The sequence below is a fragment of the Panthera tigris genome, chromosome F2 (assembly GCF_018350195.1).
Source record: "Panthera tigris isolate Pti1 chromosome F2, P.tigris_Pti1_mat1.1, whole genome shotgun sequence".
Lineage (NCBI taxonomy): Eukaryota > Metazoa > Chordata > Mammalia > Carnivora > Felidae > Panthera > Panthera tigris.
Window position 1 is genome coordinate 81,578,675 of NC_056676.1, and position 27,784 is coordinate 81,606,458.

Consider the following 27,784-nt stretch of genomic DNA (forward strand, 5'->3'; position numbering starts at 1 on the left):
GTAGCCGGGATTATCCCGGCCAAGTGAGGCGGGTCACTTCCTTTTTCTGTGTGCCAGCTCGTTCTTCTGGAAATCCAGATTTCCTCGTCTGCAAAGTGGCCTCTCTCTCAGGGTTCTTAATACTCGAAGAGGTGGTTGGCACAGTTGGGGCTACAGACGGGCCGCATCAGTGGAGGGACAGGTCACATGCACTGGCTGGGGCCACAGGCCGGTCAGCGTGAGTTTGGGCCTGTTCCCTCAGCACGTGCCCGGCCCTACTGAAGAAGCCCCTTGGCTCCTCAGGGCACTTGCCAGCTCTTGGGGGCCCAGGGCCCGGACCCCTGAAGTCAAGTGGACAACCGCCAAAGCAACAGCGTCGGCAACAGGAGCTCCTTGGCACCACTGGGGGCACGCACGGGCTTCGAAGGGCCTGGGGCAGCCCACGCGGTCAGGAGCTGCTTCACCAACCCAGGGAATCCAGGCTTCCTGGCCGGGACCAGACCCTTGATGTGACCAGGTCTGTCACTTTCCTCTTCTTTTTAAAAAATGTTTCTTTATTTTTGAGGGGAGGGGGAGGTGGCAGAGAGAAAAGGAGAGAGAATCCCAAGCAGGCTCCATGCCTCAGGGTTCCATCCCACGAGCCATGAGATCATGGCCCCAGCAGATCAGGAGCCCGACGCTTAATCGACTGAGCCACGCAGGCGCCCGACCCCCGTCGCCTTTCCACTTCTCATCCTACAGGGCTCGGGGTGGCCTCAGCTCCAGAATGATCTAGGGGGGGTCGGAGGGGAGAGGAGCACTCCCCAGAAGGAAAGGTGCGCTCTCATCAGAACGCATGAGGGAAGGGATCCTGAGCAGAAACAAACAACAGCCACCCTCAGATGCACCCCTGAACCTGCTGGAAAAGAAAAATAACCCGCAGCCCAGGATGAAGTCACCGTTCTAGCCGGCAAAGAAAAAGCCCTCCTCTGGCACCTGGTTGTGGGAGCAGCACCCGCAGGACAGGAAGCGACCCGGAAACGCCTGAAGAAGAAAACCGTTCGCCATCCGTTTTGATGATTTATAGAGTAACACCCGTTGTCCACCTGGCTTTTGGTCGGACCCTAGCCTAGATTCCCGAAGCAACAGTGCCCTGGGCCCCTTTCCAGTGTGAGCCCCTCACCCCACGCGACGGGGAGAACCCCTCTCCTTCCCGGGTCCCCCGGACGCTTCGCGGCTACCGTCTACCTCTGCTCGATACGCCGTTTGCACTTTTCTCCGGCTCGCGTTTGATTTCGGTCCTGCGTGAAGCCTAGAGCCCCCTCGGCCGGTCCTGCGGACCCTCCCCTGGGTCCTCGGGCAGCGCCCGCCGCCGTCAATGTGAAGCCCCCACTGCAAGCCGCTGGCGAGGGACACCGGGAGCAAGAGGGGGTCTCCGCAGCCGGGAGGAGGGCCGCGATCGCGAAGCCGCCCCGCCGCGGGCGCTCCCGGCCCCTCTCCGGGGAGCGGGCCCCCCGGGCCTCCCTCGGACGGCCCTCTGCCCCCGCGGCGCCGCCACCGCTCCCCACTCGCACGCGCCTCGTCGGCTCGTTCGTTCGCCCCGCGGCCGCCTCGGCCACCGTCTGGCCTCACCCGGGCCCGGCTGCAGGCGAGGGAGGCAGGGCTCGCAGGGGGTCGCGGCTCCGGGAGGCGGGCGGGGCGGGCGAGGTCCCCCGGACACCGCCGCGAGCGGAGCCCACGCGGGGAGCAGCCGGGGCGCGCAGTCCCCCCCGCGGCCTAGAGCGTCACCGAGAGCCGCCCGCGCCGCGGCCTCCCGGGCAGCCGAGCGCACAGTCCTCCCGCGGCCTAGAGCGTCACCGGAAGTGCCCGCGCCGCGGCGCTGGGGACGGCGGCGCTTCCGGCGGGCGGCGGGGCTGCAGGTGAGTGGCGGTGGGCGGCTACGGGCTGTGCCGGGGCGGGAACCTGGCGTCCGGGCGGGTGCGTGCGTGTCTGCCGGGCTCTCGTTTGGAAGGAGCTGCACGTGCGCCGTGGGGAGTGACAGCCCCAGGGGCGTCTCCCCCGGACCGGCGTGACGGCCTCGGGAGCCCCCTGACCAGTGAGATGGCCTCAGGGGTCGCTTCATTACCAGCTGCTCACGCACTTGAACCTTCCCTTGTTTTTAGTCGAAATGGCGTCATGTCCAAGGTTTCTTCCCGAGCAAGTTGGAGACGAAATGTCCGTACAGGCAGGTCTCTGCCAGCACCCGTGATCTCACTGTTGGGGTGACTCCCCAGAAGCGAAGTCACAGTAGGACTGTAAGGCCTTTGTAAGTTGTCCAGCGGCACCCCCAGCGGGGCACTTACTCTCCAGCGTTGGTGGAGGACCGTGCCTGTCTCCCCCAACCTTCTCCTCGCCCCCAAGGTGCTGCCACATTAGAGTCAAAAGTGGTATTTTAAATTATATTTCTTCAAAAAAATTTTTTAACGTTTATTCATTTTTAAGAGACAGAATTGGAGCAGGGGAGGGGCAGAGAGAGAGGGAGACACAGAATCCGAAGCAGGTTCCAAGCTCTGAGCTGTCAGCACAGAGCCCGACGCAGGGCCTCGAACTCACAAACCGCAGGATCACGACTTGAGCCGAAGTCGGACGCCGAACCGACTGAGCCACCCAGGCGCCCCTAAATTACATTTCTCAATTGCAAATGAGGTGGGACAAATGAGGGACTTATGTTAAAAAATATAGTGGCCACTTGTCTGCTTTCTTTTTGTGGTTACTTGTTTGTGACTTTTACCAATTTTCACGTTTTCTCATTAATACGTAGTGGTCTTTATATATTAAGGATATGCATCTTTATGTTACAAACATACCCCCACCCAGTTGTTTTTTTTCATTTCTTTGTTTATCCTAAATTTCTTTGTGTAGTTAAATCTGTCAGACTTTAGTATCAAGCATAGCAAAGTCACTTCTCAATCCAAAAGTGCACCAGTCAAATAACGTTTGTAAGTTTATTTAGTTAGTAGAGCATGTGAGAGTGGGAAGGGCACAAAGAGAGAGAGAGAGAGAGAGAGAGAGAGAGAGAGAGAGAGAGAGAGAGAGAGAATCCCAAGCAGGCTCTGAGCGTTCAGCACAGAGCCTGATGTGGGGCTCGATTCCACGAACCATGAAATCATGGCCGGAGTTGAACTCCAGAGTCGGATGCCTAACCGCCTGAGTCACCCAGGCACCCCTCAAATGACTTTTTATTTTGGGGGTTTCATATTTTTATATTCAAATCTTTACGATCATCAAGAAAAAAGTAATGCCCTAGACACGTCTCCAGACGTTTGATCGCTGACCGGAGGCCTTGTGGGCTTGTTCCTCGTGGAGCGAAGCCACCGCAGGCAGCGAGCGAGCAGGGGCTGCCACACCCAGCTGCGCTCTCCATCTGCTGGGGACGGGACGGGGGAGCCAGCGTGGTCCAGACGGCATTCCCAGGGGGGATCCTCCGGGACACTAGTTCCTGGGGTGTCTCGACTTTGATTTCTAGTGGCAGAAACAGGCACAGTGGATGAGGTGGCTCCTTCAGGGTCTCCAGGAGCAGCTCTGACCTCTCTGAAGCCATTCTGGGCTCGTCCCCACTTTCCAGACGGGCATTTTCCTCCCCGTGTCTTCCTTCTTACTCAGGCAGGTGTACCCACTGCTGGCGTTCCCACAAGGCACAGCGAGGCGCGCCCCCAGGTCTGGTCTGCAGCACAGCAATGAGACGGCCACCCTGATGGACACACACACAGGTGAGGGGTGGACAGGCAGGTGGGGCTGGCGGGGGGGGACAGCTTAGGAATCGGGGCCCCCAGAGGCCACCTGCCCAGCGGCTAGGGATGTAGCTGGGATGGGGCAGCACCACCCCATCCCCTCTGCCCGGCCCGGTTCCCACCCCGCTGCCTGCTGTCCTCGCCACTGCCTGCTGTATCCCTTTGCTCTCCTGGCCCAGCTCTGCACCCCCCTCTCTTTGTCTGCCCCCCCCCCCCCCCGGAGACTTCTGAGAATGAGACTCTTAATTCTGGCCCTATTTCTCAGCACCCCGGCTAGCTTGGGCCCAGACCAGGTGGCTGGAAGAGTATGATGAGTGAGAATCTGGCCAGCCTCCCACCCACTGCCCTCTCGGGCTCCGGGCTCCCGGCTCCCTCTGTCCTGAAGACTTAAGGCCATGCTTGAGGGCTGTCGAAGCTGAGGACTCCTATCCGGTTTACTGCTGTTGCTGCGGTGTGGGACGAGTGGCGCTCGGGACAGCACCGTCTCCCCTCCGTGCAGACACACGCGCTGCCTCGGGCTCTGCCACCACATACGCTGTCTGCTGCGTCGGGGGGCGGGGCCTGGGTGGAGTGTGGCCACGGCTGCCAGAGCATTCTGCAGAACCCCACACACCTGCCTCTATTCTCCCTTGAGATCAAAGAACCCCAGTGTCCACGAACAAACACTCACCCCTTCTTTGGGCCCTGCCTTGACGCTGCCCTTCCAAGTCCCGGACGTCCAGGCTGGGCCTCTCCCTCCCCCACCTGACCTTAACCCTGGCCAGATCCGGTCCACACAGGGCTCTTCACAGTCCCTCGCTTTGGGACGAAATGATTTTAGCAAATGCCAACGCGCACAGAGTGGCGGAAGAGAAACGGGTTACAGCAGAACACACATTTTAAGGGAATAAAGAGCACCGTGTGTTGCTTGCTGGCCCTGAGCGCAGGCCGTGAGATCTCTGGCCTGCGACTGGGATATGGGCGAGCGTGAGGCCAGCGCCGCCCGGATGGGCCTCGTGCAGGTCAAGCTGGGGACAGTTTTCCAGTTACAACCGTTCGGGAAGACTTCCTTCCGGCAAGGTCTGTCAGCTCTGGCATATAGACATTCTGAGACAGAAGACGCCTTCTGTAGGGGTGTTCGTGCGTTCTAGGATACTCCCCAGCACCCCTGGCCTCTCCCCACAGGATGCCAGGATGACCCCCTCCCAGTTTTGACAACCAGAGATGTTTTCTGACAAAGCCAGATGTGCCCCGGGGGCAAAGCCGCCCCCGGCGAGAACAAGTGCTCTGTGTTCAGGGGTCCTCAGGGACCCCTGGGAGGTTGTCACTGGGAGGGCCCCCTGCACAGGGCTGCCCCAGGAGGCAAGCAGTTCACAGGACCGGAGGCCTGACCAAGTGGAACCGGAAAGGGTGTTCGTGCCCCCTCCCTCCAGTTCTAATTCTGAATGACCCTTGCCTCATAACCGGTGCCTATGAGACCCTTTCTTGAATTTCTAAGTCTGCCAAACCACAGGTCAGACGGGGCCTTCCCAGGGGCCTCCTGTTTCTTAGCCGTGTGCTTGGGCCTGGCGCCACTGCCCTTGCTCAGTTGGACAGCTCCCTCGTTAGGGAACCCATGGGGAATGGCTGTGGGTGCCCATGGGCCCTAACCTGCCTTGCCCCCGCCCCAGCTACTCAGGGGGCTTTATCACCTGTGCCCAGCTCTGGGGGCAGAGCGGAGAAGGGAAGTGCCCCAGTCCGGCAATACAGGCACAGCTTTCTTCGGAAAGCTGGTCTGCAGGCTGATGGGCTTGCCCTGGGGGCTGCCCTCCACTGGGCCACCTGCAGGGAAACATCCTTGTCCCCCTTCCCAGGTACCCCCTCCAGGCCCTGCGAAGGCGGCAAGAACCGCCTCGCATTGTGACCTCCCAGTGTTCTGCGACCACGTCCCTAAAGGCATTTGTCTAAGTGGGCGCGTGGTCTGTGCCCGGGAGCCAGCAGGGCCTAGAGCTGGCAGCAGCCTCCTGCTGGGCAGCCGGGCCGAGGGGGAGCGGGAGTGGGTTTCCTCAGCCCAGCGGCTCTGTCCCCCGTCGCTGTTGCTTACTCTTGGCAGTGATTTCTGAGTAAGCCTTCTGTTGCTTGTGCGGGCCAGAGGCCCTGTGTTTGTGGGGAGTCTGGGGTTGTAGAAGTGAGCTGGGACCAGGACGTGGGCCACCAGGCGCTCTCAGCCCGCTTCTCCCGGTATCTCTACTTTGGTGATCTTCTGGCTTGCTGCCGGTTTAGTCTGCCTCCCAGGCCGTACCGCAGAGCCCAGGCGTCTGTCCCCTGCCCTCCTGAGACTGTCGGTAGAGGCTCAGGCCACCCTGGAGTCACAGCGGAGGGTCCCGATCCGCCCTCTCGCGGCCTTGCCCACTCCTAGGAGCACGGCTGTTAAGGAGGGGGAGAGCTGGCAGGAACCGCGCCGGCAGCGCGCAGGTGTCTGCTCTGCGCTGTGACCGCGCCCCTCGCGTGCATGTGCGCTGTCCGAGAGCTTCCTTGGGCCTCAAGTCACACGTCTCTGACCCTCTTTTCCAGCGTCCCTGGCGCCGGCGGCCGGCGGCCGTGCCGCTTCAGTGGCGGAGCGGGGGGCTCCGAGCACAGTGCCAGCGCCGAAGCAGGAGGCTTCCGAAGAAGGGGGGTGCCGCGGGGAGAGCGGTCCGGGGCCGGCCCGGGGGCCTGCCCGGGCGCCGCGGCTTCCGGACGGTCGTGGGGACGAGGAGGCCGGAGGCTCCCCCGGGCCACCAGCCGTCTCCGAGAAACCCGGAGGGGGGGCCGGCCGGGACGGCAGCGGGGTCGCCGCCCCCGACGCAGGCTCCGCGGCGGGGGGGAGAGGCCCCCGGAAAGGGCGGCCTTACCAGTGCGGCGCGTGCGACCGCAGCTTCCAGTGCCACTCGGACGCGGCGAAGCACCGGAGCATTCACTCCGGGGCGAAGCCGTTCGCCTGCAGCGACTGCGGGAAGGCCTTCATCCACAGCTCGCACGTGGTCCGCCACCAGCGCACGCACCACGGCGAGCGGCCCTACGTGTGCGAGGAGTGCGGCCGCGCCTTCGGCCAGAGCTTCAACCTGGTGCGCCACCGGCGCACGCACACGGGGGAGAAGCCGTTCGGCTGCGCCGAGTGCGGCAAGGCCTTCGGCCAGAGGTCGGACGCCGCCAAGCACCGGAGGACGCACACGGGCGAGCGGCCGTACGCCTGCGGCGAGTGCGGGAAGGCCTTCGGCCACAGCTCCAACGTGGCCCGCCACCGGCGCACGCACCGCGGGGACAGCCCCTACGTGTGCAGGGAGTGCGGCCAGGCCTTCGGCCAGAGCTCCAACCTGCTGCAGCACCGGCGCGTGCACACGGGCGAGAGGCCCTTCCGCTGCCCCGAGTGCGGCCGCGCCTTCAGCCGCAGCTCCTTCCTCAGCGAGCACCGGCGCATCCACACCGGCGAGAAGCCGTACGCCTGCGGCGAGTGCGGCCGCGCCTTCAGGGCCCTGTCCGGCTTCTTCCGGCACCGGCGGGTGCACAGCGGCGAGAAGCCCTTCCGCTGCGGCGAGTGCGGCCGCGCCTTCCGCCTGAGCTCGCACCTGATCCAGCACCGGCGCGTGCACGGCGCCGAGTGAGCCCCGCCCCGCCGCGGCCCGGGGAGGGGGGAGGGGGGAGGGCGCCGCGCCGGGAGACCGCGGGCCGGGGGAGGCGGGGGCGGCCTCCGGGCTTTCCGTGCCGGGCCCGCGGCCACCCTGGCCCGCGCTCGGGAGAGGAAGGGAGCCTTAGGGGAGGCCGGTCTTCCCGGAGGGGACGCAGGCCTCCCCGAAGACGGGGCTCGGATGGGGACGGGGCGGGGGGTCCACCGGAACTAATCCCGCGTCCACACGCCTCTTGCGGAGGTGTGATTCGCGTATGGTGAAACGCACGGATCTCGCGTGCGGGTTTTCAGAGACTGGACAAACCATCTGATCTGACCTTTAGAACCATCATTCCGTCCAGATCCTAGACTATTTCCGTCGCCCCCTTCAGGCGTACCCCCCCTCGGCGTCAGAGGCGAGCAGCGACCTCGTTTCTGTCACTATAGTTCTGCTTGGTCTAGAGCTTGATGTAAATAGGATGATTTAATGTCTACTTTTCTGTCTTCCTTCTTTCCCTCTACTCCAGGTTTTTGAGATCCGTCTGTCAGTGTTTTGGTTTGTTTTTGTTCTTGTTTAGTTCTTTTAAAAGGCAGGAGTCACTGTCGACTTTGTATCAAAGCTGTGTTTATGTCTGTGTGTCTCCACCCAAGTACAGCCCTTGGTACAGCACATGCCAGAGCAGAATAGACTCCGCGGAAGAGGGAAACATGTAGGGGAGTGTGTGAAAGATGGCACACGGAGGAGAGCGCGGGCTGGCGGGAGGCGGCCAGAACACAAGTCTGCTTTCGGCGAGCGCAGCTTGGAGAGCTGTCTCTGCTCAGCCTCGGAAACAGCGCAAGAAAAGGGAGTTTAAGATACCGGTACTTGCAACAAATGTTTCCCCAGCACACACCTGTCCGGGCTTTGTGCCACTGTGCTGGGAGAGACAGATTCGTGTGACATCTGCACGCGGGGACTTCGCAGGTTAGAGAGGTTACAGACCAGGGTAACAAGCCATGCGGTGCCCAACAAAAAGTCCAGGAACAGAAGTTCCTCCAGGGGACGAAGCACAGGACAGAGGTGCACACCCATGACGGGACAAGGTGAAGACGCCAGGAAGGGCTCCCAGGAGAGGTGACGCCTGAGCTGGTTCTTCAGGAGTTTTAATCAACAAATGGGCTAAATGTGTTCAAAGCAGGTCAGGGTGCACTAGGGGGTGTGAAGGGGTAGGAGAAATGTGCTCACCCACAGGACCTCGCAATCTGCGGTCAGAAAAGGCAGGAAGGAAAATTTAAGTGAATTCACTGCTCTTGACTTAACCTTTCGTATCACACTGTGACAGCGTCGTGGATATATGTGTCACCTGCCAGGTAAGAATGGTGAGATGTCTTTGTCGCATGTCCTAGAACTCTGCCGTAATGAATTGAGTGAGGTCCTGTTGTTGAGAGTTTATCGTGGAAGATAAATCTGAGCAGTCACCTGGCCATGAGTCCTGGGGCCCAGCTTCATGATCCAAATCTATGCTGGTCAGGCTGTGGTTTGGTGCCCCCTCATGGTAATTGTCTGCTCTACTTTGACTACTGATGGTGAATCATTTGGGGTCCTGTTACTGGCTGGGACCTCAAAAATCGCACAAGTCTAGGGCTCTTGAGGGCACCTATTGAATTCTTTTACTTTGAGAGAGAGGGGGGAAAGAGAGAGAGAATCCCAAGCATGCTCTGTGCTGTCAGCTCAGAGCCCGATAGGGGGCTCAATCTCATGAACTGTGGGATCGTGACCTGAGCTGAAATTGAGTTGGTCGCTTAGCCAACTGAGCCACCCAGGCGCCCCTCCACCTATTTCTTTTAAGATGTGAGTTTTAGGGGCGCCTGGGTGGCTCAGTCGGTTGAGCGTCTGACTTTGGCTCCGGTCATGATCTCCTGGTTTGTGAGTTTGAGCCCCGTGTTGGGCTCTGTGCTGACAGCTCAGAGCCTCGGGCCTGCTTCGGATTCTGTGTCTCCCTCTTTCTCTGCCCCTCCCGCACTCATGCTCTGTCTGTCTCTGTCTCTGTCTCTCTCTCAGTAATATAATAAATAAATGTTAAAAAATTAAAAAAAAAAAAAGATTTGAGCTTTGGCCCAGGGGTGTGCAGCCTGTAGGGGCAGAATTGCCCTCAGAGTGTATTCAGTGGCACCACAGCTATTGAGCTGCTGGCTCTTGGGCCAGTGAGGTGGGAAACCGAACGTGGGACTCCCGTGCTGAGCCAAGATCCTCAGATAGGCTGAAGGGTCCCAGGTTCATGGTGCCTCTCAGATACCAGTGGAGGAAAGCTTCCCCTACTTAGATCTGTGGCATTCCTGTTTATAAAGTCAGGCGGTGAGCTTACAGAGATCACCAGGCACACAGAAAGCTCTCACTGAATGAGGGTCAAAGAGAACAGCAAACGGTGCACATCAACCTCAGAATTCAGATAATGAAATTACCAGATAATGCAGGCAAGGGAGTAGTTCTGTATGAAGCGTGTACAGGAATGAGAAAGCAATAAAAGGCTATCAGGTATGAGCAGGCACAGTTTTTAAAAGACAACTTTTAGAAATTAAAAGTATAATTGTTGATTGAATCCACTGGGTAGGTTAAATAGCAAATTAGACACTGCTGAAGAAGGCATTAGTGTAGTGGAAGATACATCCAAGGAAATCCAGAATACCACACACACAAGGGGATGGAAAACATAAAGGAAATGTTAAAGGATTTCTAAAGCAGAATAAGAAGGTCTGGCATGGACCTGACAGGAGCCCCAGGAGGAGAGAGTGAAGGAGAGGACACCCAGTGAGGGCCTGCAGTGACAAGCCTCACGATTAGGCAAATTCCAACTTCATCAGCGGCTGGCTGCCACAGCCCACCCGGTCCCTCTGCTCCAGCCAAGCTCAAGCTCTCATATTGTACAAGGTTAAGGATGGAGGTGAAGGTAGGTCAGGCAGGGAGACGTCATCCAACCCCACCAGGGGAAGATGAGTGTTTGCACTCCCAATTTTAACCAGTCCAGTCTCCCCATAATTGGGCCAACAAAATAATCAACGATAGGAAAAGGACACTGAAATCATTACCAACAGCCTGGAAGTTCCAGCCACCCTCAAGACCCAAAACCATCACCTTCGATAGTTAAGTCATAAAAGGCAACTGCAAACAAGTAGTGCCAATCCACAGCTGAGAGCCTGGAGGGGGCTGGCATGTATGAAGGCTCACTCCATTCTTCACGAGGACGAGATTCTGCGCTTCACAGGACTGAACTGTTTCGGAACCCCATTTACGGTATTCCTACAAGCTTTTCTTTATTTAATGAAAAACATAAATTCCCAGGTCTGGGAAGCATGATGGAGAAAGCAGCATAAATAAAGAGAAATCCACACCTAAACACAACACAGTGAAAGCACAGACCAGCAAGAAGAGATCTTTATGTCCGAGAGACTCAATCACCCACAAAGCAGCCATGGTCACACCATCGGTCGAGTTCTCAAAGCAACAGAGGCAGCAGTCGGTTGGTGCCTTCGACGTGCTGGGAGGAGACCCCTAGAACTGCATGCCCGGCAAAATTATTGTTCATAAAGAAGGTGAACATGGACATTTACAGACACATAAAATATAAGACCGTTTATCACTGGAGCTTTGACTGAAACAGCCTCTCCAGTTTACACTGCAAAACGAAGGCAAATGATAGAATAATGGTCTTCGACACGAGGTGGAGCGGTGAGCAAACAAAATGACTGATAGGAACTAGGTCCAAGCACCACATGTATCGAAGAGGGACGTCGACTGAAACACTGAACAACAAAGCACGTCTGCTAGAAGGGGGTGTAAATGCTCTGAGATCCTCCTACAGTTGGGAAGGGGTGTAAGACTCTAATATTTGATAAATATGTGTAATATAGGGGTTCCTGGGGGCTCAGTCAAGTGTCCAACTCTTGGTTTCGGCTCAGGCCACGAACTCATGGTTCATGAGTTCGAGCCCTGCGTCAGGCTCTGTGCTGACAGTGCAGGGCCTGCTTGGGATTCTCTCCCCCTCTCTCTGACTCTTCCCCATTTGTGCTATCTCTGTTTCTCTCAAAATAAATAAACTTTAAAAATAAATAAATAGAAGCACCTGGGTGGTTCAGTCGCTTGGGTGTCTGACTTCAGCTCAGGTCATGATCTCAGGGTTCGTGAGTTCGAGCCCTGCATGGGATGAGCCCCACTTCTCTCTCCCTGTCTCCACTACAGCACAGCCACCCCTCCAGGGGTACAGAGGGGCCTACTGGGGCCAGCCTCCCCAGACACAGCCCAAGTATCCACCATACGGGCCTCATGGGCGACCCGGCCATGCTCACACCTGGCGAGCGGGCTGAGTGTCTCGTGGGTGGGTGGACACAGGCAGCCTGATGCTCAGGGTCACCACACCACACGGGGCTCCCCGTCCCCCTTCTGGCCTTATACTGTTCCACAGTTCTCGGGGAAGGAAGACAGGTGACAGGGGACTTGGTGTCACAGACACGCTAGTCAGAGAGGTGCCCATCCTACGAAGGGCCTGTGCTGACCGTGGGGGCCCAGGAACCCAGACGACGCTGACCCAGGCCGCCTGCTTTCCCTCCTTGTCTGTGGCCTGCACGCTCAGTCTCGTGAGCCCCTCCCCCAGCTTCTGCAGCAATCTGGCGAAAGAAGGGCCACGCTTCCCAAACTGGCCCCTGGCCCGCCCGCCGGCCAGGTAAGGCGTCGGCCCACGCGCCTCCCTTGCCGCCGCCCTCCCAGAGTGGAGGGTGAAGCCCCGGGGCTGCAGGGCCACTGCCTGCGCCACCAAAGAGCCCTCCACAGGATGGAGGGAGAGTCATTCCAGACTTGACTTCACAGAAAGGGACAGTGCAGGCATCTGAAACACGACGGGCAAAGGGGCAAACAGAAAAGCCTTTCCACGCTTGAGAAGATGCTCAGCCCCCTTCCACCTTGTGTGTGTGTGTGTGTGTGTGTGTGTGTGTGTGTGTGTTTATTTTTGAGAGAGAGAGAGAGAGAGTCTGAGCGGGGGAGGTGCAGAGAGAGAGAGACAGAGACAGAGAATCTGAAGCAGGCTCTGCGCTGACAGCAGGCAGCCCGATGTGGGGATGAACACATGAACCCCGAAATCGTGACCTGAGCTCAACCGACTGAGCCGCCCAGGCACCCCCCACCCTGTTCCACCTTTCATAAGAAAATCAAACGTGTGGCAACTAAGGCCCCCTTACCCTGCTCCACGCTCCTTGAGAGATGCTGGGTACACGCGGCCCTGGGATGGCACAGGGCAGACGACCGCGGTGCATGTGGGCTTCGACCCCAGTCCTCCTTCCAGGAACTCACATTCAGACGCGCCTGGACGTGGGTACGAGTGGACGCGCTGCCGGAGCGGTGTGAAGAGACGCTGCGGCAGAGCAGCTTGGAAAGTGGGCGTCTGTCCCCGGGCAGTTAGGGAGTGTGGGCTCCGTGTCCGGGGGCTGCTCTGGGACGACTGCCAGACAGCACAGGTGAAAATGCCAAGGCGCCCGAGGGCAGAGGGAGGACAGAAGGCGTCGGGGGGAGAACAGAGGGAGGAGGGGGCCGACCAGAAGCCTCCAGCAGCTGCCTCTGGGGATCCGGAGGTCAGGAGCGCATGCAGCCTCATTCAGATGAACGTCCTGTGGTCTAACCACTTGGCATTCCTGACACACATCCCACTATGCGAAACTCCCCTCTGCCTGTGAGGACACTCGGCACAGTGAGAAAGCTTCTAGAACCACAGCCATGGCAACGAAGAATAAAGGCAACGCTTCGGTACAGAAGCAGGAAGGGTGAGAAGGGAAACCAGGAGCAAGTATGCCGACAAGTTAGATGGTCCGGGAGAGAGGCACTAGCTGCACAGATGCGAACCACCAAAACTGATGCAGGAAGAAATGGAAAACCCAAAAGGCCTATAACAAGTAAGGAGAATGCATCGGCAATTTAAAAACTCCCACAAAGAAAAGCCCAGGCCCAGATGACTTCGCTGGCGAATTCTACAAAACACGTTAAAGAAGAAGCAACACCAGGACCCCTAGGGGCTCAGTCGGTTGGGCGTCCGACTTCGGCTCAGGTCATGATCTCGCAGTTCGTGGGTTCAAGCCCCACATCGGGCTCTGTGCTGACAGCTCGGAGCCTGGAGCCTGCTTCCTATTCTGTGTCTTCCCCTCTCTCTGCCCTCTCTCCTACTTGTGTGCATTCTCTCTCTCTCTCTCTCTCTCTCTCAAAAGTAAACATTTAAACAATTTTTTTAAGAACGAACACTAATGCTTCACAAATTTTCACAAAACAGAAAAGGAGAGAACACTTCCCAACTCAGAGACCAGCATTACCCTGATACTAAAACCAAAGACATCACAAGAAAACCGTGGGCCAGTATCCGCTGTAAAGAAGAAGCAAAAATTCTTCACACAACACTAGTAAACCAAATCCAACCATATAGAAGAAAGACTACACCACGACCAAATAGGACTCGTCCCAAGGACGCGAGAATGGCTTAGCCCCTGACAGGCAGTGAACGGAACGCACCCTACCAATGGGAAAAAGAGATACACGGCACCTCAAGAGACGCACAGAAAACATCTGCCAAAATCCAGCCCCCTTCCACGAAATCCTAAATCTGGGCAAACTAGGAACAGAAAGGGACGTCCTCCACTCGGTAAATGTCATCGGAGAGAGCCGGCGCTGGCAGCGGCCTCCGGAACGGGACTCGGCCGCCTGGGTGGACACCGAGCAGGAGGCCCAGCCAGCGCGCTCAGACGAGAGAAAGGAATAAAGGCACCGGACTGGAAAGGAAGAAGTAACCGTTTGCAGGTGACGCGCGTCCAAGTCCCGAGGAACCCGCGAGAACAGCACTAGCGCTAACGAGGGAGAGAAGCAGCGCTGCCAGCCGCCGGACCCGTGAGGCGGGCAGGGGGGCAGCACGGCTGGCCTGACCGCCCTGGAGAGGCCGTGCCCCCAGGGCTGCACCCCGCCGCCCTGGCTGGTAAGAGGGCTCCCCGGGCCCGGAGTGTCCACACGCACGCACTTTACGCCGAACACCCGCTTTCCTTCCGGGCGTCCGGAAGTTTGGTGTGTGCCAGGCGGAGGGCGCCTATGCGCCCAGCCCTGTGAACGCTCCGGGGGCCGAGCGTCTAGCGAGCGTCCTGGTGGACGGTGTCCCACGCGTGTCGTTGCAGATCACGTCCCGTGCGACTCCGCAAGCTGGCACATCTCTTCCCTTCGCTGAGCTTGCTTTGTATCGTTTCGCTGCATGAAGTCATGGCTGTGACTCTGTGCCGAGTCCTGGGCTCCTACAGAATCACCACAGTGAGAAGTGCTCCTGGGGACCCTTGACAGGGTGGCTGTAAAAGCGGGATTCCCTAGCGCTCAGACTCACCGACTCGTGTGGAGAGCATTATTTTGCAAAGGAAGGAAGAAGGGATGAGGCGTGACATACCTCTGGTGCCTGGGTGGCCGTGAAACACTGGCTGAGCTGCTGTCTGTAGTGAGGGTACAAGTTACCTGTGGGACCCGGAAATGACAGATCCAGTCCCAGGAGAGCGGGCTTGGGTCCCCTGGCTACCGGGAGGGGGACAGTGCCACGCAGGTGATGCTTGGGCTCCTCTTCTCCAGGTGGGTGGGAGGAAGCGTCCCGAATTCCCAAGAGTGGGGCTCGGATGGGCCGAAAATGTTCAGAGTGTGCATTGCCCTTCTCTCCGAGTGGGAGAAGGAATGTTAGATCAGGCCCCTGGCCTGGAACAAAGTTTTAGGTAAGACTGCTGCTGCGCCCCCCACCCCCACCTCCTATTCCAGCTGGGATCTTCCCAGAAGCTGTAAGGTTAGCCCTGGAAAGACTGTAACCGTTAGGGGTGTGAGTAAATTTTCAGTAAGAAAAAAATGGAATTTTGGGGCATCTGGGCGGCTCATTCAGTTAAGTGCCGACTTCAGCTCACATCATGATCGTGCCATTCCCGAGTTCGAGCCCCGCGTCGGGCTCTGTGCTGACGGCTCAGAGCCTGGAGTCAGCTTCGGATTCTGTGTGTCCCTCTCTCCCTGCCCCTCCCCTGCTCACGCTCTCTCTCTCTCAAAAATAAACAAACATTAAAAAAAAAGAAAAAAAATGGAATTTTTGTAACGACTTTATTTTGTGGCTACTGCATCCACCTGTGTAGTAAAATATTGATACAAAACGTTAAATGCTGGTAACTTCATAAATGCTAAAGGGATCGTCCCCCTCAGAAAGAGTGCCAAGAAAAAGCATTAGTGGAACCCCACAGCCTCGTGTCGTGCAGCCAGTGGGAGGGTCAGAATTTAAGCTCCGAGTACTGGAAACTCGAGTCTCCCTAAATGATGGCTTTTTACCATCGTTTCCCCTACTGGAGCCTCTGGGGACACAGGCGCTCCCTGCAAACGGAGACACACTTGAGTCTGACAAGCTGGTGGGGCGGCTGATGAGCCCTTGGCGGTGACTCTCTGGCCTGAGGCGTGTCTCTGTGAGCAGGCGGGTCTGACCTCTGGACAGACAGACGCTAACGAGGGCGGGGAAAGCCTTGCGCTTGGACTCACAGGGTCTCTGCTGTGCCGCCGCGGAAGGAAAGCCGCCCGTCCGCTTGGGATCCCAATTCAAAGGCCTTGTCCGGACTGGCCCCGAAGCAGAGACCAGACGCTAGTGGCTGCGGGAGTCTCAGCCTCAGCAGAACAGGGCTGACAGAAGGCCCCAGGCAGGCCTCAGACCCTGGGACGATGCCGATTCGGGCCACCGGCGCGTGGGGCGCTAAGCTGCACAGACGTCAGGGCTGCGGCTGGACGAGCCCACAGGAGAAGGCCTGTGTTCTGGAGGGGCCAACAGAGATCAGGTGTGACGGGCTGCGTGCTCCAGACACAGCCTGAGTGCATCCCCACCAGAGTCTTGCACATCTGCCAGAGCAGGTGGGCACGGCCTCCACACGTCTCGCCTTTCGACCTTGGACTTTGCAGGTAAGTGCCCTGTGCAGAGGGGGAGGGAGCGCTGGCCTCCATCTCAGCTGCCCCTGCTGCACGCACGCGGTCGGGCGGGGGACTGTCAGATGCGGCCGCTCCCTGGGTCAGCAGAAGAGAGACCCACGCACGTTTAGAACTTCTGTGGAAATCGAGCGCTCTGTCCTGCCCAAGCCCTGGAAGTGTTTTCCTGTGGACATGCTTTTGTCCCCCGTGCACAAAACCCAGACGAAAGGGTCTGGGGGAGAAACAAGGGTGACTGAGGAAATGCCAAGTCATGATGACTGAACACGAGCTCCAAATCTGTAACAATGAAAGCGGACGTGGGGTGGGGGCCGTGACCATCTCGGAAACCAAACAGCTACACCCGAGTTATGTGGGCCGGCCTGCGAACCCAGGGCACCGGAAGCTCACAGCTGGTCTCTCCGAGCTCCGTGCCTTTTTCCTTTCGCCGCAACCCATCTTAGTGGCGCCAGGTCCCGGGAGGCCTCCTAGTGAGTCACTGAGCTAGGGTGGTCTTGGGGACCCCAACAGAGCTGGCAACAAACATCCCAAAAAATGAAATCAAGAAAACAATTCCATTTACAACAGCAGCAAAAACGAAAATACTTACAATACTTCCCGAATTGATCAGATTCAAGGCAATCCCTATCAGAATCCCAGCTGGCTGAACCCTCAAGTTCAGGTGACACTTCGGCGACCCCGAAGAGCCAAAAGAACTTTTAAAGAGAAAAGCAAAGTTGGAGAACTCACACTTACTGACTTCAAAACTTACAAGAATCAAGACATTGTGGCACTGGCATGAGGGCACACACGCGGATAAACAGGCACAGGACTAGGGTCCGGAAGTGACCCAAACACCTACATGTAGCCACCTGGCCCTCAGCAGGGGCCACGACCCTCAGTGGAGAGAGGAGAGTGTTTCCAGAAAACGGGGTTGAGACAGCTGCACGTGCACGTGCAAAAGAACGGAGCTGGAGCCTTACCTCACACCACATACAGAAGTTAACTCAAAATGTATCAATAACCTCCATGTAAGCATTACAACTATAAAACTTGTAAGAAACTGGGGATATATCTTCATGGTCCTGGGTTAGGCAAAGCTATTAAACACCACACCTAAAAGAATCAGCAACAACAAAAAAAGAAATTGGCTTCAAAATTTAAAAAATTTGTGCTGCAAAGGATACTATCAAGGAAGTGAAGAGGCAACCCACAGAATGGGAGAAAGTATTTTCAAATCATATGTTTGAAAAGAGACTTGTACCCAGAATGAAGAATGAGCCCTTACAGATCAACAGTGAAACGACATCCCAGCTGAAAAGTGCACAAAAATGGGGCACCCGGGGGGCTCAGTCGGTTAAGCGTCTGACTTCGGCTCAGGTCATGATCTCGCGGTTCATGGGTTCGAGCCCTGTGTCGGGCTCTCTGTTGTCAGCGTGGAGCCTGGAGCCTGTTTCGGATCCTCTGTCCCCCTCTCTCTCTGCCCCTCTCCTGCTCCTGCTCTCTCTCAAAAAATAAACTTAAAAAATGCACAAAGAATCTGAAGAGACATTTCTCCAAAAAGACCGACAAATGGCCAATAAGCACAGAAAAGATGCCCAGCGCCGTTAACCACCGGGGAGGTGTGAATCAAACCCACAGCGAGACACCGCCTCACACCCATCAGGCCAGCACTCTGCATTCTCTCCAACTCGTTCCCGGACTTCCCGCCGCCCCGTCTTCTTTGGATTACGGCTGGCGCTCGGGAAGGACGCGCAGAGGGGGTGGCAGTGCTTCAGAAACAACGGTGCTGAGAGGCGAGGCCGTGCGGCTGCAAGACTGACACGATGGGGGAGGGGGCGCTGAGCAGAGGCGCCCGGGAGCAGCAGGCCCCGCAAGGGAGGCATGGCGACCGGGCCCGGGGTCCCGCTGGCCACTCAGCTGAGACAGGCACATCCCGACCCTTCCTACTCGGCTCGATCGTGGACGGTCCCCTCAGGCCAGACAGGCTCCACTCCTTCCCTGGACGCTGGCCGTGCAGCATCCTCCCCCGGACCAAGCAGCCGTGCACCAGCGCACAGCCAGGACACCTTCTCCCTTTGACGGGAGGGGACGCGCTCCCCTCTGCTCAGCGCCCACAGCTGCTCCTGCAGAGAGACGCTGGCCTTGCGGATACGGAGCTCTCTGGCGGTCAGGCTGTCTGTCCACCGTGTCCTGAGGTGCTTGTTCAGGCTGGTGGTCTGAATGCCAACAGGGAAACAGAGTCACGTGTGTTCACGCAGTGGAGGACACCACCATGCAGTGGTCAGCAATCCAGGGACAGAGCCACACAGGTGTCCTGCCGAAGGAAGCCTGGAAACAGGCCCGGAATGTTCTTTCTCTGGGGGAGTCCCATGGGCGAGCACGTATGGAAAATGTGGTTCAGCTGGATGCCCAGGTTAGTGCTGACCCATGCATAACTCAATTTTTTTTAATGAAAAAAGAAATAAAAACTTAACGTAGCACCTTATCTTCAAAGAGCTTCCCGCCAAAGCTTTCCGTTTCCCGGGGGCCAGAAAGTGCCCCTCCTGGGCTCCTGCAATCCCCCGCTCTGTGGCAGCCGTGGCCACCCTCACAGGTGCACCTGAAGCAAGGTGGCCCCACGCCCTCTGCCTACCTCTCCAGCGCCCCTGAAAGACAGTGGCCAGGCAGGGGGACGTCGAAAGAGCACTAGGCCTTCCTGAGAAAACCGGGTGGCCTCAGAGGTCAAGAGGCTGCGAGAGGCAGCAGCCGATGGCACCCAGCCCTGGTGTGGTGGGTCCAGGACGGCTGCCACGGCCACCTGCACCACCTCCTTCGGCCAGGTGCTGAAGAAGTTATTTTGGGAAACTTCTTTGGTTGTACATTCACGGTCCAATGCTTTCCCATAAAACGCGGTAGCCTCCCGGGCAGCTGACCTCAGCGAGAGCACACGTGCGGGTGTCCATGCCAAGAGCGCACGGCACGCCCGGTCTCACCGTGGACGCGAGGCCATCTGCACACCCTCAGCAACCTCCAGCTCAGCCGTCCCCACTGACACCTATCGGCTGGAAGCTGTGGCACACGGCTGTGCAGCTGCCTCTCGGCACCTAGGCAGGCCCTGGTGGCGGTCCCCATTCAGAAGGAGCCATGCAGCCACTGGCCAGACACGCAAGCCCACCGTGTGCCAGGCGTATTTAAGGTTGGCACACATTCTCCCCTGCCGTCCTTCTAAAACCCGGAAGTCAGTTCTAGCAAAGGCCCACCATTCCATCATCAGAATGCTGAGGTCACTGTGCTTTCAAGTTCAGACTACGAATGACAGTGTGGCAGGACAAAAGCCGTAAGATCTCTAAACAGACACAGAAAAGGCACCTGCCAAAATCCCACACCACTCGTGATAAAAAACAATCACACTCACCAAAGAGCACATAGGCAAGAAAATGATATAAAAGGTATCCAAGTTGGAAAGGAAGAAGTAAACTCTCTCTGCAGGTGGCATGATGGTGTACACAGAAAACCCAAAAACATCTATCAGAACATTATTAGAGCTAGTAAGTGAATTCAACAGAGTTTCAGGGTACAAGGTCAACACAAGAAAGTCGGTTTTGTCTGTTTACGCCTATAACAAACAACCCAATAGAAAATTAGGAACCAGCTCAACTTCCAATATCACCAAACGAGAAAATATCTAGGAATGAATTTAACCAAGGAAGCAAAAGACTTACACACTGAGAGCTACAGAACACTGGTGAAAGAAATCAAAGGTCTAAACAAATGGAAACTCATCCCACGTTCATGGGGTGGAAGGACTTCATTGTGCTAAGAGGGCGGCACTCCCCAAAGCAATCTGCAGATGTGACCCAGTCCTCACCCAAATCCCCAAATCTTTGAAGAAACTGACAACCCAGATACAAGATGCCCAGAAGAGCCAAACTAACCTCGAGAGAAAAAAAGTCGGAGGACCCACACATTCTGACCTTGCAACACACTACAAGGCTTCGGTAGTCGAGGCAGCGTGGTGCTCGCATCAGGACGCACACACACAGATCAACAGAGTAAAACTGAGTCCAGGAATGAACTCAGAGCTTTTGTTTGCAAATCCCCTATCTGGCAAGAGTCTAGTGTCCAAAACATGTAACTATTATGTCTCCACAATGACAAATAAGCCGATGAAAAATGGGCAAAGAATCTGAACAGACATTTCTCCAAAGAAGAGGTACAAATGGCCAACAAGCTCATGAAAAGATCAACGTCTTTAGCCGTCAGGGAAAGGCAATCGATCGCACACCGAAAGACACCCTTCACCCCCCACAGCCCTTCACATGCACCCTCACACTTGACCCTGCTCCGCAGATGAAAGAAACAAGGCTCAGGATATTTACGTCATGTCCCCCAAACAGCTGCTGAAGGCGAGAGCCCATACCAAGACAGACGGAGACTGCTGGGACCCCGAAGGCCACGGCTGCACTAGGGCCCCCCGCCCACCTTCACGGGGTGTGAGTCGGTGCGCCCAGCACAAACGTGACAGCCATATGTGGATTCTAAATGGTCTAGAAGCCAAAAGAATGTGAATGGGATTTTTAAAACATGCTTAATTTTAAACAATATACCCAAAATAATGTCATCTCAATGTGTCATCAACATAAAAAACTGATGCATGAGTTCATACTTTGTGTCCTAGTGAGTCTTCGAAGTCAGCATGCGTTTTACGCCCACAACGCAGCTCTGTGGGGACCGGCCACATCTCGGGTTCAAAGCCACACGTGGCTGCTGGCAGCCGCCGTCTGACCCTCTGCTTAGTGGCCATGTGACCTTCAGCAAGTCCCTTCTTCTTGTATTGTGAATTGTGTACTGTGTTATCGTGTGCACTGTGCTTTCCTCACTGAAAGATCGTAACAGGACGGAGCTCATCAAGGACTGGCCAGAAGCAATGCAGCCACGGAACAGGTGCATCAGTGGTGGTTCGCCGGTACCTACACTCCATTTCCCCCCCAAAACATACCTTTTTATTCCTGTATAAAAAGCACAGCCTCTCCTCTTTGTGTCTCCCTCACCCAACCCCCAGGGGCACTATACGTGGTGTGCAGGGCAGGGGTGACGAGGCTTCTGCTCCGCACCCTGCCCACGGGCTGAGTTCTGCCCCAGGTCATTTCAGGTACCCGCTGGGCACACCATAGGCTGCCAGGCCGGGCCAGGGGGTCCCAGCTCACACATACTGCGTGGCAGAGTTGCGTTTAGGGTAGGAGCGGGGTACCCGGTGCCCATCTTTGCTGTCACTCCCGCAACAGGAGCAAGTGAGCAGCGCACCTCCCAGAATGACCAGGGCAGACCCCACCCAGCCAATGAAGACAGCAGGACGAAGCTTGTACCTAACATTCATGGGGGGCACCGGTTTATAAAAGTCTGTGACAGGGGTGCCCGGGTGACTCAGTTAATCATCTGACTCTTTTTTAAAAAAGGGTTTTCTTGGTGTTTACTTATTTTTGAGAGAGAGAGAGAGACAGAGTGTGAGTGGGGGGAGGGGCAGAGAGAGAGGAAGACACAGAATCCGAAGCAGGCTCCAGGCTCTGAGCTGTCAGCACAGGGCCCGACGCGGGACTCGAATGCGAGATCATGACCTGAGCCGAAGTCAGACGCTTAGTCGACTGAGCCACCCCGGTGCCCCTAAGCACCTGACTCTTGATTTCAGCTCAGGTCATGATCTCATGGTCCTGAGATCGAGCCTGTGTTAGCCTGGGGACCTGCTTAAGCTTCTCTCTCTTCCTCTCCCTCTGCCCCTCCCCTGCCCTCTCTCTCTCAAAAAAAAAAAGTCTGTGACAATCTGGTGGCCACGCCAGAACAAGCTGTCCTGTTGGAGGCAGCAGGGCCTTTCACGATGAAAATAATGCCTCCCGTCAGGGCTACCCGGGCCCTCTTCACTTGGTCCTCTCCGCTGCAGCTTGCACACCTCGTGCCCATCGTGTCGAGCGTGGCCAGGAAGCCCAGCCCCCGGGACGCCGCCACCAGGTGGCCTGTGTGGCCGATCTTGCAGCTCAACACGCCGGTGCCCTGCGAGACGCAGTCCATCCACAGCCCCTTGTACCTCGCCTGGCCGGTGATGCTGTTGTCGCCCTCCTGCGAACTCACGTGCCACTGCGGGATGGCGGTGCGCGCCACCAGGCCGACCCAGCCCAGCAGAGCCATAAAACCTTCATTTCAAGAGCGGCGCCTCCACTAGAACATTCTGTAGTTATCCCTCACGCCTCCCCACAGCCCTACCGCCGGCAGGTAGGGTTCCCTCCACTGGACGTTAACAGTGCTCTGCACCCACGCCACGGCCTGAGGTGGGCGTGGGCTCTGCCTCTCCTCCGCGCCGCCCCACCCCGCCCCCTCCCAGCGCTCCTCCCTCGCCCCGCCCCACCCCGCCCCCTCCCAGCGCTCCTCCCCGCCCCCTCCCAGTGCTCCTCCCTCACCACGCCCCCACCTCCCCTCGGCCCCACCCCATCCCGCCCCCTCCCCCGCCACGTCCCTACCTCCCCTCCACCCCGCCCCACCCCCTCCCAGCGCTCCTCCCTCGCCCCGCCCCACCCCCTCCCAGCGCTCCTCCCTCGCCCCACCCCCTCCCAGTGCTCCTCCCTCGCCACGCCACACCCCCTCCCAGCGCTCCTCCCTCGCCCCGCCCCGCCCCGCCAGCGCTCCTCCCTCGCCACGCCACGCCCCCTCCCAGGGCTCCTCCCTCGCCACGCCACGCCCCCTCCCAGGGCTCCTCCCTCGCCCCCACCTCCCCTCGGCCCCACCCATCCCGCCCCCTCCCTCGCCCCGCCCCCACCTCCCCTCCACCCCGCCCCACCCCGCCCCCACCCCAGCGCTCCTCCCTCGCCCCGCCCCGCCTCCCCCCACCACCAGTCCTGTACCCCTCCTCCGCCCTCTTCCCACCTCGTCTCACTCCTCCCCGCGATCCCTACCGCTCTTCCAGCAGCTCCTCACTCCCAAAGAAGGCCGCCCCCCCCCCCCCCCCCCCCCCCCGCACCGCGCCTCCTCCGCGCTGCCCTCCGCCCGGTCAGGTCGAGGCCCTGCTCCAGGGCTCCTCCTCAAGCCCTTGCGGCCCTTTCCTTCCCGATGCTTGGCCTTTGATTTCTCGTTTGCTTTTCATTTTCACCCCATCCCTGCCTTGCGTCTACCTGCCGCGGTGCTCTCTCCGTGGGTGCTGTGCGGCACTGCCTGCAGGGCTCCGTCCTCGGGGACCACCTCACGTCCACTGAGGGCCTCCTGCACCCCGGCTCCAGAACACAGGGAACACACCGGCGGGCCACCTGCTGGAGCTCACAGGGAGCGACAGGGGTCCAGAGAGCACACGCCACCCCGCGGCGCCCACCGCACCCGACGGGACACAGCGCCCCCGTCAGCGCGCCTCACGAGCCGAGGCTGTGTGTTTCTGCGGCCTCGGAAAATGGCTTGTGTCTGAGCCCTCGTGGCCGTTGCCAGGAGTGGCCCGACCAACCTCCGGCTTCATCCGCACGGCACCCCCAGGCTCCGCCACCCCAGGCCCCAACACCGTTCCTTACCCCCATCCGGGCTCCACCCATTTACTTCACGAAGACGTCTCCACTAGGCACTAGGTTCATCCCCTGCCTTCTCGTATTCGCAGGAATCACCATCACGCCCCGTGTGACGGCTTTTAAAGTTGGCCACGAGAATCACGCTTCAGGATGCTTACGCGGCCTTTTTTCCCGGATGGCTTTTTATCTTCACTGGCTTGGTGGTCTGTGCCCACCGAAAACACAAATTGAGGGTGCCCGGGCGGCTCAGTTGAGCGTCTGACTCTTGATCTCAGCTCAGGTCATGATGCCCCAGGGTCATGGGATCAAGCCTCCCATCAGCCTGTTTGGGATTCTTTTTTTTCTCCCTCTGCCCCTCCCCCCCACTCGTGCGCGCGCTCTCTCTCTCAAAAATAAAAAGTAAAAACAAAACACAAACTGATACATAAATATATGGATCTGCTGCTCACTCAGCAAGCTGCCGTTTCAAAAACAGAGGGAAAGATTCAAAATCTTGTAGAAGTCTCCAATCTTCTCAATGGACTTTGTTCTCTTTTTACTAATGTTTGGTAAAGAGCAAATCTATGAGCACAGCCCCAGTCGAAGCACAAAGAGGGAAGCCACAAAAGCGGCTCTGTCCCGACCTCCTGGGGCTTCGGGAGGCGTGACAGCAAAGTGATCCATCAACACTATGCCTGCCAGGAAAGCATCGGCTTACAAAACGCTCCTTCAAAAGTAACTTTTAAAGAAATAATCAGAGTGAGAAAATATATACAGAAAGAGACCCCAGACCAGACAGAGAGAGGACCAGGTGCAATGGCCTGCACAGGTGACAGGGCACCACCTCACTGCCACCCAAACACGCGCGCCAGTGGGGCTGCGTCAGGGGAGACCCGGCACCGGGTCACCCGCCAAACACGAGCCAGGCATCCACAGCCACGCCTCCGCTCCCTGAACTACACATCCGGTGGGATGGCGGGAATGAAAAAGACAGAAAATGACAAGTGCTGTCAAGGGTGTAGAGAAAACGGTTCCTTGCACACCGCTGGTAGGAACGAAAACTGGTGGAACCACTTTAGGAAACAGCCGGGCAGCTCCTCCGTGAGGCCAATGCAGAATCAGCACGAGACCCACAGCTCCACCTCACGGGGTCCAGATAAACGCCTGCATGTGAATGTTCAGGGCGGTAGCGTCCACGAGAGCCCAGGGGACGAACGATCCAGACGCTCCTCAACGGATGAAGGGGAAAGTGAAAAGTGGTATATTCTCAGCCACGAAAAGGAACAAAGTACTGATCTACGCTGCACCGCGGGTGAATCGCGAACACAGGGCAAGCGAACGAACGTGGACACGAAAGGACAAGTATCGTACGGTCCACTCTGTAAGATATCCAGAACAGGCAAACTCACAGAAACAGAAAGCTGGTAAGTGGTTGTCAGGAGCTGGTGGCGGGGGAGAGGAGTGTGGGGTTCCTGTTCCGGGTAACACGGGGTTCTGGAACCAGGCGGAGGCGGTCGTGACACCAGACTGCAGACGTGTTTCCTGCCGCGGAACTGGATGCTTTCAGATGGTTCAAAAGATGAATTTTCTGTTACGTAAATTTTATCACAATTAAAAGAAGCACAAAATGAAGGTTTCCAGAACTTTCTGCCATTTTCCGTGAGAGAACAAGAAGAGTCGGGACAGAACATGAGGCACAGAGAGAAATCCCACGTCCACGCGCAGCAAGCGGCCGAACACCGTGGCCCGTGAGCTACATGTGAGCATTTCTGTCTGGCCACCCAGGCATCTTTGTGCAATTTCAGCAACGTTTAGCATTTGGATCATTTCAGCGTAACAACCCCAGTTCCTGCAACCTGGACAAGTCAGCAGCCTGGCCGCGCGGGCCACCACACCCGCATGTCCTCTGAGAGGTGGCCAGGCCGCTCACGGCGTGGACACGGTTGAAGCAGCAAATGGCAGACCGTGACGGGAACGGCCCGTCTCCTCCCCAGGACAGATTACAGAAACGAGGAGAAGCAACTGGACACTGCCCAGGGAGAACATCACGTTAAACGGCTCCTGAACCCCAAGGCCAGGCGCTGCATTCAAAACCGGAAATGTATTGGGGCGCCCGGGGGGGGGGCTCAGTCGACTAAGCGTCCGACTTTGGCTCAGGTCATGATCTCACGGTTCGTGGGTTCAAGCCCCGCTCTGTGCCGACAGCTCGGAGCCTGGAGCCTGTTTCGGACTCTGTGTCTCCCTCTCTCTCTGCCCCTCCCTCACTCGCACTGTCTCCTTCTGTCTCAAAAATAAACAAACATTTATTTATTTTTTTTCTTTTTTTTTTCAACGTTTTTTTTTTTTTTTTATTTTTTTTTATTTTTGGGACAGAGAGAGACAGAGCATGAACAGGGGAGGGGCAGAGAGAGAGAGGGAGACACAGAATCGGAAAGAGGCTCCAGGCTCCGAGCCATCAGCCCAGAGCCTGACGCGGGGCTCGAACTCACGGACCGCGAGATCGTGACCTGGCTGAAGTCGGACGCTTAACCGACTGCGCCACCCAGGCGCCCCTAAACAAACATTTAAAAATGATTTTTAAGGGGCACCTGGGTGGCGCAGTCGGTTGAGCGTCCGACTTCAGCTCGGGTCACGATCTCGCGGTTCTGTGAGTTCGAGCCCCGCGTCCGGCTCTGGGCTGACGGCTCAGAGCCTGGAGCCTGCTTCTGGTTCTGTGTCTCCCTCTCTCTCTGCCCCTCCCCCGTTCATGCTCTGTCTCTCTCTGTCTCAAAAATGAATAAACATTAAAAAAAATTTTTTTTTAATGATTTTTAAAAAATGGAAATGTATTTAGAACAACACAAGTCAAACTACCTGATTCTAAAACTTCATTCCAGGGGTGCCCGGGGGGCTCAGTCAGTTAAGTGTCAGAGTTCAGCTCAGGTCATGATCTCATGGTTGGTGGGTTCGAGCCCCACGTCGGGTTCTGGGCTGACAGCTCAGAGCCTGGAGCCTGCTTCGGATTCTGTGTCTCCCTCTCTCTGCCCCTCCCCCACTCATGCCCGTCTCTCTCTCTCTCTCTCTCTCTCTCTCTCTCTCAAAAATAAATAACATTAAAAAAAAATAAAAGATATAAAACATCATTCCCTTCCCCATGAAGCGATACACAAATCCCATCACGGAGCCCTGTATTCATTACAGCACCACGCTTTTCAAAAGCAAAACCTACCTCAGTCTTTTCCATCAGGTTTTTTTCTTTGTTCCACTGGACAAAGGGAGCTATTTACACCATCATCCGACACAGGAAAGAGGGAGAAAACAAACAGGAGAGGTAAAGGAAAGCCAGCGACAACAACACCTAGTGCCTTTTAAACCATTTTTGGTTTTAGTCTTGAAAAAGATGTGGTTACATTGTTGCCAAGTTCACGATTAAACTGTGACAACATCATTTATTTAAAACAAAAACCCTACAAAGGGCCAAGGGCAGCCAAGAGAGGGCTGGACCTCAGGCCTCTGTCTCAGCTGTCACATGAATGTGCAAGACACTGACACCCAGTCCCGAAGCAGCGCTCGTTACCAACTGTTCTATATCCTGCTGGATTCTGACTTCTGCTCGAGTCAAAGCAAGGCCTCAGTAAACTCAGGGAGTGCAGGTCTCAACTCCATTGCCAAGGCCACACTGAGGACCCCTTTGACTGCACCCACCTCATTCCCCTCACAATCCCTATAGCCCCCCTCCACAGAGGAAAGGGACTGAGAACAAACCCCACCTGATAATACCATTTTCTTGGCCTGGATTTTCTTTCCAAATGGAGAGCGTACTTTCTTTTTTTTTAATTTAAAAAAAAATTATTTTTAATGTTTATTTTTGAGAGAGCGAGACAGAGAGTGAAAGAGAGAGAGAGAGAAGGAGAGCACTAGTGGGGGAGGGGCAGAGAGAGGGAGACACAGAATCTGAAGCAGGTTCCAGGCTCTGAGCTGTCAGCACAGAGCCCGATGAGGGGCTTAAACTCACAAACCG

The 27,784-nt window shown here is 57.0% G+C and overlaps 2 protein-coding genes and 1 long non-coding RNA gene across 3 annotated transcripts; 1 reads left to right on the forward strand and 2 right to left on the reverse strand.

Moving 5' to 3' along the window:
- The first annotated feature begins 1,758 nt into the window (after positions 1–1,758).
- ZNF696 (zinc finger protein 696) lies at positions 1,759–7,339 on the forward strand. Its single transcript, XM_042973639.1, has 4 exons — positions 1,759–1,877; positions 2,121–2,263; positions 3,601–3,707; positions 6,261–7,339. Exons 3-4 carry the CDS (start codon positions 3,692–3,694, stop codon positions 7,328–7,330), a joined length of 1,086 nt encoding a protein of 361 aa, XP_042829573.1. The 5' UTR covers positions 1,759–1,877; positions 2,121–2,263; positions 3,601–3,691; the 3' UTR covers positions 7,331–7,339.
- An 8,092-nt stretch (positions 7,340–15,431) lies between these two features.
- LOC122235146 lies at positions 15,432–16,999 on the reverse strand. Its single transcript, XR_006213271.1, has 2 exons — positions 16,899–16,999; positions 15,432–16,588 (listed from the first exon to the last, which is right to left on the reverse strand). It is a non-coding gene; the product is annotated as an uncharacterized LOC122235146 (long non-coding RNA).
- Positions 17,000–21,473: 4,474 nt separating this feature from the next.
- Positions 21,474–22,513, reverse strand: LOC102970552 (claudin-7-like). Its single transcript, XM_015541789.2, has 2 exons — positions 22,089–22,513; positions 21,474–21,681 (listed from the first exon to the last, which is right to left on the reverse strand). The coding sequence occupies exons 1-2, from the start codon at positions 22,448–22,450 to the stop codon at positions 21,474–21,476; spliced, it is 570 nt and encodes a 189-aa protein (XP_015397275.2). The 5' UTR covers positions 22,451–22,513.
- Positions 22,514–27,784: the final 5,271 nt, after the last annotated feature.

Coding starts and splice junctions, on each gene's coding strand:
- LOC102970552 (XM_015541789.2), bottom strand. CDS start 22,450: ATGGCTCTGCTGGGCTGGGTCGGCCTGGTGGCGCGCACCGCCATCCCG. Junction 21,682..22,088: donor TGTTCTGGCGTGGCCACCAG/ATTGTCACAGAC, acceptor TCACCCGGGCAC/CCCTGTCACAGACTTTTATA.